General features: G+C 36.0%; 1 protein-coding gene across 1 annotated transcript in view; it reads right to left on the reverse strand.

Moving 5' to 3' along the window:
* Window positions 1-14,507, reverse strand: part of LOC106938809 (neurogenic locus notch homolog protein 2-like) — a 71,400-nt gene extending 56,893 nt beyond the window's left edge. Inside the window, exons 1-7 of the mRNA XM_015020985.1 lie at window positions 14,364-14,507; window positions 12,053-12,216; window positions 11,646-11,899; window positions 9,089-9,193; window positions 5,357-5,479; window positions 2,534-2,647; window positions 1,114-1,236 (exon numbers count right to left, since the gene is read on the reverse strand). Of these exons, the coding sequence (XP_014876471.1) occupies window positions 1,114-1,236; window positions 2,534-2,647; window positions 5,357-5,479; window positions 9,089-9,193; window positions 11,646-11,899; window positions 12,053-12,168 (835 nt within the window). The 5' untranslated portion in view covers window positions 12,169-12,216; window positions 14,364-14,507. The remainder of the gene's footprint in view (window positions 1-1,113; window positions 1,237-2,533; window positions 2,648-5,356; window positions 5,480-9,088; window positions 9,194-11,645; window positions 11,900-12,052; window positions 12,217-14,363) is intronic.
* Between the last annotated feature and the right edge of the window lie 385 nt (window positions 14,508-14,892).

A 14,892-nucleotide genomic window follows, 5' to 3' on the forward strand; every position in this document is an offset into this window, starting at 1 on the left:
TCTAAAAAAATTTTTTAAAACTTTTTTAAAAGAAAATTAAAAAAAAAGGTGAACCAAAAGCCTTTGAAAAAAAAAAAAAAAAAAAAAAAAAAAACGACATATGTTCCAATTGATCCTTGTTAATGAGAAAGAGGAAAGACATGCAGCAAAGGTCATCAGGCCGGGACTCGAACCTGCGACGGCCACGTCAGGGACTAAGGCCTCCATACGTGGGTTGTGCTCTACCCCTGTACCACCACAGGACACTGGTTTATTTACTTTTAAGTACGTGAGATTTCCTTAATGTTAAAATAGTTTCCTTCTGTGTATTGTTTTCAGCATAATAACTCACTCTGAAGCCATACCTTTACTCCTATTTTTGTTACATGTCATGCAATACATCTTTTACATATATAAAACATTATAAGATGTTCAAAACTGTGTAAGAAGTCTATAAGGGATGGGTCAATCAGACTATGATCTAACCAACCCTAGTCAGGTCATTGCAAAACACCAAACCCAAGGTAAAAAAAAAAGTCAATCTAGGATTCGCTTTTGAGATACAATTAGAATTTTGTTAAGGTGGATGACGATGTTGTTTTCTCTGATATATTTGTTTGTTTTTAAGTTGAATTGTACAGGATTGCAAGATATGTGTCCAATTAATGATGGGCACAGTTTCAAAATGATTTATGATGGACTTTTTTTTTTTTTTTTCCATCACAAGCAGGGATTTAAAACCACTGCGGTTTATTGCATGTGTGGTATGGGATCCTGTAAGGGTGATGTTGCTATTGAGTGTAGCTGATATGTGTCTGTGTAAGAAACACCACACTGTATATATAATACATGAGACAAATGTATACAACATATCTTTAAACATAGTGGAATACTTGGAGTACATGTTACGGAATCAGTTTCACCTCACTTTTACTTTGAAACTTTGATCTTTGGTTTTTACAGGAGATGAAACAGTTATAACACCATTCTCAGTCAGGTGCACTCATTTGGGAAATAGTGAGTGAGCTCTTGGATGTGACAAAGGGACAGGTTGATGGTTATCAGCACTCAGGAGCTATCAATCTATGCTCTGTGTTTTAAGGACTGCCAGGAGAAATGATAAAGATAACTCACCACCAAAACCTGAAGGACAGATACACTCATAGTCTGCAACCAAGTCAATACACGTGGAATTATTGGCACAGTATCCGTGGACACATTCATCATGGTTGATTTCACAGTTGAAACCCCCAAAGCCTGAGAAAAAGAAAAATAGCGTCGGAGTTGGAGCGTGAATGTCAGTAAACACCAGACTTGAAAAGATACTAATTGGTATCAAAAGTGATGAAATCTGACATGACTTGTCAATGAAAGCTCATCACACGTTTGCAAATACATACTGATGAGTGGAAAGAAAAAAAGAAATGCAATTTCTCCCCACTTTCTGCCTTAGTTTTTTTTGTTTTGTTTTTTTTTTCTTTCTAATGAATTTTAATTTGCACCTTGGGTGTCTTTTTTTTTCCACAATAAAAGGTTAAAGCAATGAAGTAAAAGCGAGGGCTGAAATTTGTGTCGTTTTTGCCATTCTGTCTCTCATAAACATATTCCACTGCATGGTCACGCTACAAAATGACTATCATTAGCACTGTCACACACCGGAGTTACAGGAGAGCCATGACTAATGCTTAGCTATCAGCACCATCGGTGCAGGTCAAATCCTCATCATTTCTCAAACTGACCATGGAACCAATTTCCATCTCCCTCCAAGTCATAAAATTTGACAATTATTCTGACTTCATTAAAAATGCATAACAGACTTCACCTGCAATCAAGGTTTAGTCAGAGATATGTTTCACTGGCAAGGTGTCGACTCGACAAAGAAATTATTAGAAAACTACCTGGGATTTATTTCTCGTTAAAACTAAACAGTACTACATCAAATAACATGCAAGTGAAATTTCTCTTAGGGGATCTGATTATTTTGAATAATAGAACATTAAGAGTTTTTGGAGACTTCTTTAAGCATCTTGCAGCCTGGTTTCAGTTTGGACTTGCTTGGTGCAAGTTTGGACCTGTTGGGACTGGTATGGAAAATCGTTCAGTTGTAAACTACTGTCTGTGCAGTGAAATGAATGTTTTTTGTATTCCTCCTCAAGATTTATATACATTAAAAATCTTTTCAATTCAATTCTCATTAAATCTCACTATGACATTCACTTTAACAATCTAGAGAAAGCCAAAGCAAATGATTACCGTATCGCCAATGCAAGTCTCTTTTAAAATGCTGAATATCAAAGTTTGCATCATGTGTTTTTGATGTGAAATGCCCACGTGGAATTTTAGCATTTCTATATGGAAGTTATGGTGGAGGTAGCCTAATTTATTCTACAGAAGCTTCAAAGGTATTCTCTTTAGTTTCAATTATATAAACTTCTGTGTATCATTACACTTTATATTAAACATGTTCAAATATCGTACTAAGCAACACACAGTCTGCTGTAAAAGATTCTATTTTTTATTTTTTTATTTTTTTTGTAAATTTCCTGAAACTTACCTTCCAAGCACAAACACTGATACTGGTCAAGGTCATCCACACAAATTCCTCCATTCTGACACGGTTTTGATTCACATTCGTCGAGATTTACTTCACAAAATGCACCTCCATACCCTGCAGTACACATTAAAGAAGAGGGGAGAATTTCTTTATTTCTGATCTTTTCGCCTGGTTTCATTCCTCAGCCAATTAGGATCAGCATGACTTTGTTTTCACAAACAAAAGCTGGCTTTCAGTGCTTGTATTGATTCAAAGAGCTTGCTGAGAACAGGCAGACTCAGCTCACTGGATCATTTAATCATGTTTAATAAGAGCCCATCATTGCCCTCCTGATTTATTACATAAAACAGGCCCAATGCCTTCTTCAAAATCAAAGTCAATCTATACACAGACAGTACTACATCAAATAGCATGCATCAGCACACACGTAGGCACACGCACACAAACATTTGTACACACACACACACACACACACACACACACACACACACACACACACACACACACACACACAAAAGGAAAGACACATTCCTGTGTTTAAGTCATTTTACTGCAAGCAGAAAACAACCTGCATGTGGGTTGACCTTAAATTAACCCACAGAAGCATTTGCATGTACAGTGGGTACAATACGAATGTTTCGCATAGTCAGCCAAGGTAAAACAGAATATGAGCTGCTCGAGATGCTTTGCACAATTAGATATGTGATAGGGAAAAAAATGTATAAAAGGCACATTCGCAGCATCTGCTTGGCTGCAGAATAAGCAGTTTCCTGCAAAAATAACAGTGACAAAATACAGAAACAGAAGCCAAACAAAAACAACTGCTGCACAGCAGAAACCTGCATGATGGCAAAAAAAAACAACAAAAAAAACCAAAAAAAACCTTATCTTATGCCAGAAAGAGCGTTTGATGAAACAAATAATGGAGCTCAAGTAATTTTATGGCACAAAAAACATCTTACACTGCAAAGCTGCTCCTTACAAACCATGCACAAGGAAACAATGCCTCAGTCAAAAAAGTCTTAATTCAAAACTGACTTAAAATGTGGAAATTAATCTCTATGAGTGGTATAGCAGCTAAACATCCAGATTTTCCCCAGCAACCAAATCCAAATGATCCTCACTTCTTCTTTAATGATGAATATCTCATTTAAATATAAGCTAGGATTAAATATTGTTTATGGTTTAGATAATGGGTGAAAAATTACAACTCTGAAAATGTAGTGATATGTATGTAAAATATAGTCATTCCTCTAAACCCTTGTCACATTACAAACACAAACTCCATGTTTTTTTATTTAGATTTGACAGACCAAAATAAACCAATGCATAACTAAAAAGTAGAATGAAAGTATATGATTTCAATTATTGTTAACAATACAAATGTGAGAAGAATAAATGAGTAATCAAAACCCAAGTCAATAATTCAGAAGTCACATTTGACTGGAATTGCAGCTGCATTTCTTTCAGAGACATTTTTGCATCTTCTAAGGAAAGTGGTACAAGTTGAGTCAGATTGGAAAAAAATAGTCTGTATCAAACTGTGCTACAATTGAAGTCTCAATTGAATTTAGTTCTGGGATTTTACTGGACCACTCTAACACCTAAATATGTTTTGCTCTCAACTCTTAAAGGGTCAATATTTAAGGCTGTTGCCCTGACGTAAGGTGAATATCTGTTGCAATCTCAAGTCTTTTGAAGAATTGAAGAGGTTTTCCTTCAGGATTGGCCTGAAAAGTGGTCCATCCATTTTTACATTAACTTTACCTACTTTTCTCTTTATCTTCTGAATAAAAGTATTCCCAAAGCATGATGCTGCCATCACCAATGTTTCATGGTGAGTATCGTGTCACCTGCGAAATGCATGTATTGTACTTAATGAAAAAAATTTAAAAATCTTATCTTTTGTTCCTTCCACTTTACCATTATGCATTCTACCAGGTCTAAATATTTTTTATAAAGTATATAGAATAAAAATGAAACTTAGGACCAGCTAGCTGCAATTTAGACAGACGAGGATTAAAGTTGATAATCTGGATGCCAAGGCTGCTGACAAGAGACATCTAAACAAGACAGCAATTGAAAGTTTACCCTTGAGAAGTGATCTGGGAAATGCAGCATAGTGGAGGTTGCTTTCATTTACATAAGAAATCACTCACAATCCTTCATTCTGACATATGCCAAGCATAAATGCAACAGGAGTAATGATGTTACAGTTATTGATTGCATTACATGAACTTCTATGCAATAGCCATCCGTTTGAGAAGAGAGGCTCTAGCTGTTCCAGAGTGAATTATGCTTGGCGAGGTAGGAAAAATGTTTTTAGTTCCAGCAGGCTGACAGCATCCAGAAATGAGCGGCATGATTCCCGGTGCATGTTGACGTAGTTCAACGTGAAGGGCTCCTTTTATTATGAAGCCTAGACTCTCTGCAAAGCTTCATTCAAGTCTAACCCACTCACTTCTGAGTAATTTCTTTCGGCAACTGATGAGACTCATCCTCTCTGAAAGAAATTAAAACCCTCCTGACCGAATGTAACTGCACATACAGAGAATTATAATGTTTTGTGAATCAGCAAAGAGTTTTTTGTTTGTTTTTATTTCTACAAAGAGTGAATTATAGAATCTTGTCAAAAGAATGAAAAGCTGTTCCCAAATTAATACTCTCTGAAGCTACCGCTTGTCCTTTAGATCACCTTATCTTTTCAGTACAGTCAAGTCATCTTTGTCAAGCCTTCAGAGATCAGAAATACACACACTCAACACACGACTCTACAACACACTCTCCCTCTCACTATTCACCCCTGTTAAAGGTCTCACTCACCTTTTTCACATGTGCAAGAGACATTCTGCCCATCCCGGCTCTCGGTGCATATTAATGTGTGTTCGCTGCATAGTCCAAATGAGCAAAGGTCAATATCCACAGAGCAATCTTTTCCTTTAAACCCTGGAAACATAGATATAGATAATTCATGTTAAGACGTCAGAATCAAGCCCAGGTAAAGAGAATTAATAAACATAAAAAAACATATAAACCAGCAGCTCATCTTCATAGTTGTATGGCTTTATATATTCTCAGCAGATTAATAGTATCGATTCCTTCCTTTTACAATCCACCTGCTATGCAGTATGGTAATTGAGTAAAATCATTGACAACAGCTCACCATATCAGACTGATCTACATCAAATTTATCTAGCATACAGGCTGCACGTCTGTATGTCACCAACTGATCCCAACGTCAATATCTAGAGTTATAAATAAAGCACAGAGACAGAATGATTGATCATTAATCTAACTTAAATAGACTACTTTGGCTTGTTTTACGTATTTGAATCTAAAATCGCAGTATAGAATCTTTACACAGACAGTACTACATCAATGTATATTGTGTTTTTATTCAAGCGAGTAAATTACCTGCAATTTTAAATAGTGACAAACCCAAATAATTTTGTTTTGGGATAAATTATACATTGGGTTCTATTATTATTGAATTGAATTTTAGCATGTAGTTTGTTCATGTTTTTGTTTTAGTTTTAAAATATCAAATTGTTTTAATTGTAGCTTTAAAGACAAATCAACATTGGATAAAATTGATATGAGCAGTTTCCAAAAGCAAAGATCCTAATTCAGACAAAATAAATAAATAAAAATCTGATTGATGAGCTCTAACTAAAATGAATGATTCTAACAGCTAAAGTCAACATAAATCTATACAAATCAGATGGAAGAAAACCTCATGAAGTACGTATGTGTAATGTTGGGTTCCCTAGCTGTCAAGAGACTTCATATGACTTCTTACATCCAGGACTTGAACAGCTCTAGTGTCAAGAAAAGGAAAAGGGCAGCTAACATCTCTGCAGACCCCACACATCTTGGACACACACTGTTTAGACCTTTACCTTCTCGGGGTGGTGCTACAGAGTGCAATTTGCAAAAATCAGCTGTCACTGTCTCGCTGATAAACACAATGAACACTTTACAGACAGAATAGTCAGCTACTCTGCTGTGAAACAAAATAAGAATATTTGCAATGCCACAACAATCTTTTTTTATTATTTCTTTATGTATAAAAGTGGCTGGAAATATGTACAATACATATTGTTCCCTTATTCTCAGTTTACTTCCTCTAAAGTTTGTGCATTATTACTTTTGCTTGCATGCTGTGAGTGCTTGAAAACTGGAGTCCATTTAGAAAGAAAACTGTTGCAATAAGTTATGGGTACATTTACCTTTAAGTTAGCTTAGTATTCACATTGGAACCCAAGTCCAGATGAGCTTACTATACATCATCACATCTATCTAGATGTTTGATGACCTTCCAGTTACCCTTTTCCCATTAGATTATGTGTTGCCTTGACTAGTTAATGGACAGCTATTGCCTCCAACAGGGTGTTTCAGAAGTGTTTAATAACCAATTGTGCATGCAATTCACTTTGAGGTTAATGTTGCATGAAGGAATGTCACTTTTACAGTGTCACCATCTCCAAATGGGACCTCCCTTCTCTATCAGACAGCTGCTAGTGGTTTAGTGCAACAGAGAAGGAGGTTCGAAATAAGAATTGCCCTTTTGACTTTTTCAGCAAATTCAGATTGCTGCCAGCTATTAAGTTTGATTCATTTAAATGGTTTAAAGGCCTGGTGTTATTTTGAAAGCTGGATTCAGGTCAGACTACTGATACTGCCAGACAAGCTTGTTTTTGAGACCATATCCTGCTAAAATATACTCATTGTTGATCATTTTACTTCTTACCTAAAGCATATTACCAAATTTGGCTGATACAACTACATACCGCCTTGTTAGCTAACTTGTTAAAGTAGCTAACTGTGTTAACTAAAATAATTAGTTCACACAAACAGAAAAAAACATGCTGCAGTGAGTCATTGCATTTAGCCATCTAGACAATCTGCTGAAATTCAAAGCAAGCGATAGACAGGGGAAGAAATGGAGTTTAACTAACTTTGAACATGGAAGGTGCTTAGTGTCACCTGGGCTGGTGTTAAGTTTTAAAAAATATCCTGATCCTTTTTCAAGTTTACAGGGAATGGTCTAACAGAGAGAGAGAAAAAAAATCTACAGTTTTAAGAACAACAGCACCTCATTGATGTGAGATGCCAGAAGAAAATGGTCAGAATGATTCCAAATTATAGTAAGAAAACAGCAGCTTCAATTAACCACCATTTACAACCACGGTATGTAGAATATCATCTCTGAATGTGCAAGATCTTTATTATATGACTTGTGCTTTTGTCAAAAATAATGTCCATCAACTACTAACAAACAAGTCTCCCAATTAATACACTGGTGGAAGAAGAATTTACATTTTTGACACTAAAGTACATATTAAGAAATTGAGATGGACAATCCTTGTTGAACTCATGTGGAAAATGTGTTGGTGTCTGATAAAGTTGCAAAGGAAATGATTAAAAGAGAAAAAAAAATAATTAGTGAAAAAAAAAGATGAAAATACATAAATAGCTAAAAAACGAAAAAAAAATTGTTGTTTTTTTTTGTCCGTCTCCCTCTGTGTATGTTTTGCAGGGAGAAGCGTGTAAACCTGGCAGAGCATTTATCTAATTGGATTTCTGAAAAGGACAAAGGAGATCAAAAACACCTGTTTATAAATCTGTCACTGAAATTAAAACAGTAATGGGAGCTTTGCTCACACATCGGTGTTCTGTTTCTGCCAAAATCTAATTTAAACAAGAGGCAGAAAATACTGAAAGTAGATTATTTACTGGGGACCTGAGATGCATTTTACGTTTTCTAAAAACTAAAAAAGAAAGAAAAAAAAATCTGCGTAGCAGGAGCTGCATACTGTAAGAACATTATTTATCGATAATCAAAAAAAGACAGAAAAAAAACTAAATATAAACTTAGTCTAGTTAATAATACAATATACAAAAATAAATAAATAAATAAATAACAGATAAAATAAAATAAAAAATCTTTAAAATCTTGAAACTATCACATCCCAGAATAAACAGGGGTTCTCAGATCATTGTTTCTGAATTCTGTGTGTGGCTGTTTGCAACTTACTGTGACATCACATATACAGCAGGAAATGGATGGGCCATTGCAGCATGACATGTTCAATTCAGTAGGCATCAAATATATTATTACGATAAGTTAAAATAAAACCAGATGCACACAAAGAAAAGAAACACCTCCCTTTGTCATAGCCCATATATATAGACCCTGTCTGGAGTCGGTGTTTTAAACAAACGGTAAACACAGACATTGATTTTCACCTTTATTCTAAAAGAGTTTTTCTTTCTATCTGCAATCTGTAATAAAGATTTATTGCTTCTATTTTCCTTACTTGGAGCTCTACTAAAAGCTTGCATTCAAACTGAAAAGACCAGACTAAACGATCCATTGTTTCTTTGCTATATTTGGAAGTGCATTCTTGACAAAACGCGAAACACTATCAAAGAAAACAAACAATTTGTAACAGGAATAAACCTTTCATGTATTCCCGAGGTACAGTCACTGATAATTAATAGCGGAGTATTTTTGTAAACATCCTCAATAATGCACAAGTGTGTGCTACTTACCAAGAGGACAGTGACAAATGTAGTCATTTATCAGATCCACACATGAGCCTCCATTTAGACAAGGCTGCGACCAACAATCATTTACATTCTGAGAGCACGTCCTTCCTACAGAATAAAGGCAGATAAATTAATAAGCTCTAGTTGATGATCAAGGAAACACAGCTAAAAGGTGTTGCAGAGGAACTTATTTCCCTGTTGCTGCTTTGAAAATTAAATGATAGTTGTTCTGTTTCCATAACCACAAAATTCAGAAAACCTGCAAGAAAAAACAATTCTCATTTCACCCACAGAATGAAATGAACTTGAACAGCTGATCAACTCTGATTGCACTGAACTGAAATCTAGTTAAATGATTATGTATTCATTATGCTGAAGCGTATGCATGTATGTATGCATAAGTGGTGGAACCTCAGTTTTAGCATCCTCGAGGCAAACGTTTGATATGGAATAGATGAATGATTTCACTAACAAAATTTAAAGCTCCACCAGCTTTGGCCTCTAGCAGTATTTCAGAACTCTTGGTTCTCTTTCAGCCATGGGGCGTCGCTTTTCTGTCTGCAATCTTAACTGGAGCAAAGGTGGCATTTTTGCCAATATGACCCTTTATATTGGATAAAAATACATGGAACTAACCTAGGGCCTACTATTAGCCACATTCAATGGAAATCCTGATAAACATGCGCACAGAGTATTAAAACACATTAAATGTTATTGCAGCTGCATAATCTCACATTTAAAAAAAATCTGAAAAATCCAAGTATGCAGGGTCATAGTGGCAAAAATGCCAATACCCTTGGGTGAATTTATTCAAAAGTTCAATGTTAAGAAGTACATTTTCCCTAGTTAACAAAAGCATTTTTTCTGACATGCATTTTTTAAAATGTTGATCAGCCAATATGCAAAGTAATTAAGACAGTAATGGAGTCAATATAAATCTGCAAAGCTCTGCAGCAATGAGTGGCCCCTAGGGTAGTCATGCAACCAAATCTCCATAACAATCATTAGACTGTATTTACATGCCAACTGGTTATTTGGAAGAGTCTCATCTGTGTAGCTTTTCTAAATGTAAACATGTGGGTTTTACTACAGCTGGACTTTAACAGAAACTATCGGCTTTCAGATGAGAACAAAGCCTTATTTATATCTCCCAGTCAGATCTGCTGTCCGCTCAACCACAAAGCCTGTGTGACGTAAATTTCACCAACTGTGTCGACGCTCTAGGGTCCGCTAGGGGTCTCTGTGGACATGCTGCCCAGATTTTTGTGCAAATGTTGGCACTGCGCCCCGGCAGGGACATTAGTAGTTCCAGTCCGAACACACAGCAGATAAAGAAAGCGACAGGTCAGATCATGAGGAGAAGTAGGATAAACAAAAGCAAAGCTTGTTTTAAAGAAACAGAATGAGGGGGGGGAGAGCTGCATTTTTCTCATTGTGGGTTTATTTCTAGGACAACTGGAATACAAAAACTGGTGAGAAATCAATTTCTTCTTTCTTTTTGTTTTTTTCCCCTCCTCTTCATCTCTGAGACGAATCAGAATAAAGCATCGCATTATCGCCCCACAAGATGCCACCAAGATCCAAGAGATTAACATACCAAAAAGGGATAAATCTGTCAAGCCCTTTGGACTGTTTGGCAATAAAGCCATTTGGCAAGAAACATTCCTCTTGGGATTAATATCACAAAATATGATATATGGAAAACTACTTCATGTGTACTGTTAATTATATTGGCTCTGTTTCTCTTCCAATATCACTGGGAACCATGGTATTATAACCTCTCTGAAAATAAATAAATAAATAAAAAAAGATTTTGAATAAAGCATGTAGTGCATTCTCCCAGTAAGCTGATCATGGGTCACCTTTGGGTCTTTCAGTAAGCTAATTATCCAAAATATATGCAAAAACAACAGAAAGGGTTCAGCAGACACAACATTTGCCATCTTCCATTGCAATTTCAGTCCCCAAGCTTAGATTCCAATGAACAAGCTTGAAGAAAACTAAAGTGAAGGCCAATGACTCAGGATGATCTATAGGAGAATCGATGATGAATTATTAAAGATCTACGTATTCTTCAACTTTTGGAAATGCTATTGAATGGGAATAAGTGCTGTCCTTTTAGCAAATGGGCCTTCTTTTATTCCTCCTTTGTCAGGAGGGACAAATGCAATTAATTATTAAAGACTTTTACATCACAAAATAAATGTATTCATATTAAAAAGAAATATTATGGGAATACAAAAAAATAATAATAAAAAAAAAGAGTCAGTAAACAATAGGAAACTAGGATTATTAAAGAAGAAATTGTAAGGTCAGGTCAAATACCAAAATTCCCAAATTTAATTAGTTAAATTCTTTACTTATTACTTGTATATATGGGATTGCATTTAGAAATACATTTAGCATATTTTACACTGGTGAATTTCGCCAAATACTTAACATTTGTTTTAAAAGTTTAGTTTTTAACAACGAAGGCTACACTACAAAGCCCGACCCTTCAGCTAGCAGCTGTATTAATAGCTGCAAAATGGGCTCAGATTCATATCAGATGGTCTCATACCCTCAAACCCCGGGGGACAGTGGCACCGATAATCACTGATTAGGTCCACACAGGTGGCGCCGTTAGAGCAGGGGAAACTGTTGCACTCATTTGCTTCCACATCACACAGCGGCCCCTCATATCCCAGCATGCATCGGCAGGTGAAGTTATACCGCTGGTCCAGGCAAACACCATGTTCAGAGCAGCGACTGTCGACACAGTAATCAATGTCCTGCTCACAGTAGACCCCTGTGTATCCACTGGGACAAAGGCAGCTGGAAACAGATTAAAGAGAATTTCTTAATAGCAGAGTGAGTTAGAAGATTTCTCTCAACCCTAAAGGGAGCGCAGTAAATGTCACAGCTTTTAAAATCATTGACATTCTGGTGCCAGAATGGCCCGGAGACAATCAAGACTCGGAAACCTACCTGTAACCATCAATCTCGTCCACACAAGTGGCTCCATTTTGACACCAGTGTTGGACACAATCGTTGACATTTATGCGGCAGTTCTGACCAGACCAACCATGTGCACAGATGCACATGTAGCTGCTGGCATTATTCAGCACACAGCGGCCTCCATGGGCACACGGCTGTTGATAAAAGATGAATTAGTCAAGCACATGTGTCATTAAATCATAGATGGAAATGAAAGCTTTCTTCTTTTTTTTTTTTTTACATTAATGTCACAGATTGAACTGAGCTCATTCTGGTCAGAATCATAGCTATTTTTCACAAAGAAAAACCTAATCATTTCTTGCTCCTGGCTCAGTGAAAATGAGCTTCATTACAGCCACATGACACACTCATGAATACTGATTCCCGCTTTATATAGGGCTTCACTCTGTATTCCAGGTGGCATCTACATCATGTCCTACAAGACAAGATCAATGGTCATTGAGAGCTAAAGCTCCTGAGAGCTCCTTGTAACAAAGCAGACTTGAGGTTAGGAGCTGCATTTATGGACAGGGGAAACAAAGGGGCAAAGGAAGAAGTGCCTTATGGGACACGGTTTTAATACAGTCATCATGGCCTATAATGTACAAGAGCCAAGGCAAGCCTTGCTCCACAGCAGGTGACCATCCCCATCTGTCATTTGGAGTAGTTCATCTGCTCAAGTGAGACTTTTTATTGATGCAAATGATCAGTTCAGTTACTAACACACGACAAAGCATCACATGCAAAAATGCAGATACTGTCAATATTATACGGCACTCATTCAAATAAAGTAATAGAGAGTAGTCCTGTACAGCTCCATCCATTATACAAAGAAAATGTAAACATCCTGGCAATTACACAAGTCAAGCTTTGACTTTTTTAAAGATTGTCTAAAAAAAATTACCATCATTTCGATCTTAAAATAAAATTTCAAGAAATTTTAAGATAAAAAAAAAACTATCAAAGTTACATGTGTTTTAAGACTCAGTTTTAGTCAGTGGAATATAAAGACATTTCCTAATTATTTAGTTATGAAATGAAATGTTTATCCTTTGTCAAAAGACTCAATGAATAATTACAGTAGCAGTTAACTGCAGAATGTGTTGATATTCCTAAGACATTTAGATAATAACAGATTTTAATATTTTTTTGTACAGAAATTTCATGGTGTCTCATTGTTTTTTAAAAAAAAAAAGTATATTAAATCTGTATGATTGGAATCGTACACATAAATGTACAAAATGTGACGTAAAGTATATTTAAAAAAAAAAAGTTCTGATTTTACTTTCTTCAGTTGATCAGAATCACGTACATATATTTGTGGACTAATGTAAAATGTAATAATAAAAATTATTGGAAAATCATAAGAAATCAGGCAGTAAAATTGTGGCCCTCCACAAGCCTGTTTCATTGCTGGAACAGGCAAGGATCCAGAGATCCTTGCAGGTGGAAGGTTCATCTGTTCTTATAAATATTAGATACAAGTATAAACAGAATATAAATGTCCAGCCATAGATCTAATTTAGAAAAAGAGATATGTGCTGTGTCCCAAAGATGACAAGTCTTGGTCCAAAATATTGAGACTAGTTCAACTCCCAAACAGAAGAAGAAAAAAAAAAAAGAAAAGATACGCACTGACGCTAGTAATAATGGTATTGAAAGTGAAAGAAAGGCCTGTATCAACATGGGCTGAAACGCCACTGAGCAGACATTACTCCAAAAGAAACATTAAAAAACAGATTACAGTTTGCAAATGCCCTAATGGAAAAACTTTAATATTTAGTGACATGTCCTGTGGTTTGCTAAAACCAAAACAGAAGTGACCATAATGAACATTGTTGGAGAAAAGAGGGATAGCACCATCCCAGCTGTAAAACACATGAAGGACTGAAATTCACAAAAGAGACGGCATCATGTGGAGATAACATTATGTGAAGATATCGAAATAACATCTTGAGCCTTCAGCCAGGAAGGCACAGCTTTGTCAAAAAATATATTTTAAACACATATTGGGTAGAAGCAAGAAGTTTGCTTTAGGAGTTAAAGATTCATAATTAGGGTTTGATGTCCATCAAAAAGCCGTGATCACAATCCTAAAGATAATTTGTGCCTATAGCTGAAGAGGCACATAATGAGCATACTGGCCTACAAACCTGACTGCTACAGCAGCTCTGTCAAAGAGAATGGGGCAAAATTCCAGCAAACTATTGCACACAAGTGAATATAGATTATCTTGCTCATGATTGCTTTTAGTAAATAGAAATAATTTTGGTAAGCCAGACTGACAAAAAACTGTACCTACCTGAAGATTTGTAGGGCAGGGTATACGGCAGGTGTATTCAAGGCCATAAGGGAGGTCCAAACACTGAGTTCTTGATTGACACGCAGTGTCTGGTAGAGAACAGGCGTCTATATCAAGTTCGCAATTTTTTCCCTGAAAACCTGCAAGACAAAGATAAAAAAAAAAACATGAAATTTTTATGTATGCAATACTTTGCAAGCAAAAATAGATCTGAAATCAGTACCACTAACCCATCTTTAATTCATGTTGATGCACCAGACCTACTCTTCTATATATTTAATAAACATGGCCAAAACTGGTGCAACTGAGGAGGATTGGCCCCATTTTAAAGCATCTCCCTCCACTCAACCACAGTGCCCCACTGAATTTGTAACTTGCCTTCAATTTATCTTGCAATTAAATATTGAAACACTAGTGTTGAGCCTTTTATTTCTTGTTCACCTTCATCCTTTTTTCTTATTAGTCTTATATGTATTTAAAATAAAACTAGATTTATTTATTTTTTATTCTTGCGTAAAAATAACTACAC

This window comes from Poecilia latipinna, unplaced genomic scaffold, assembly GCF_001443285.1.
Source record: "Poecilia latipinna isolate Pla-1442-1.1 unplaced genomic scaffold, P_latipinna-1.0 Scaffold2697, whole genome shotgun sequence".
Lineage (NCBI taxonomy): Eukaryota > Metazoa > Chordata > Actinopteri > Cyprinodontiformes > Poeciliidae > Poecilia > Poecilia latipinna.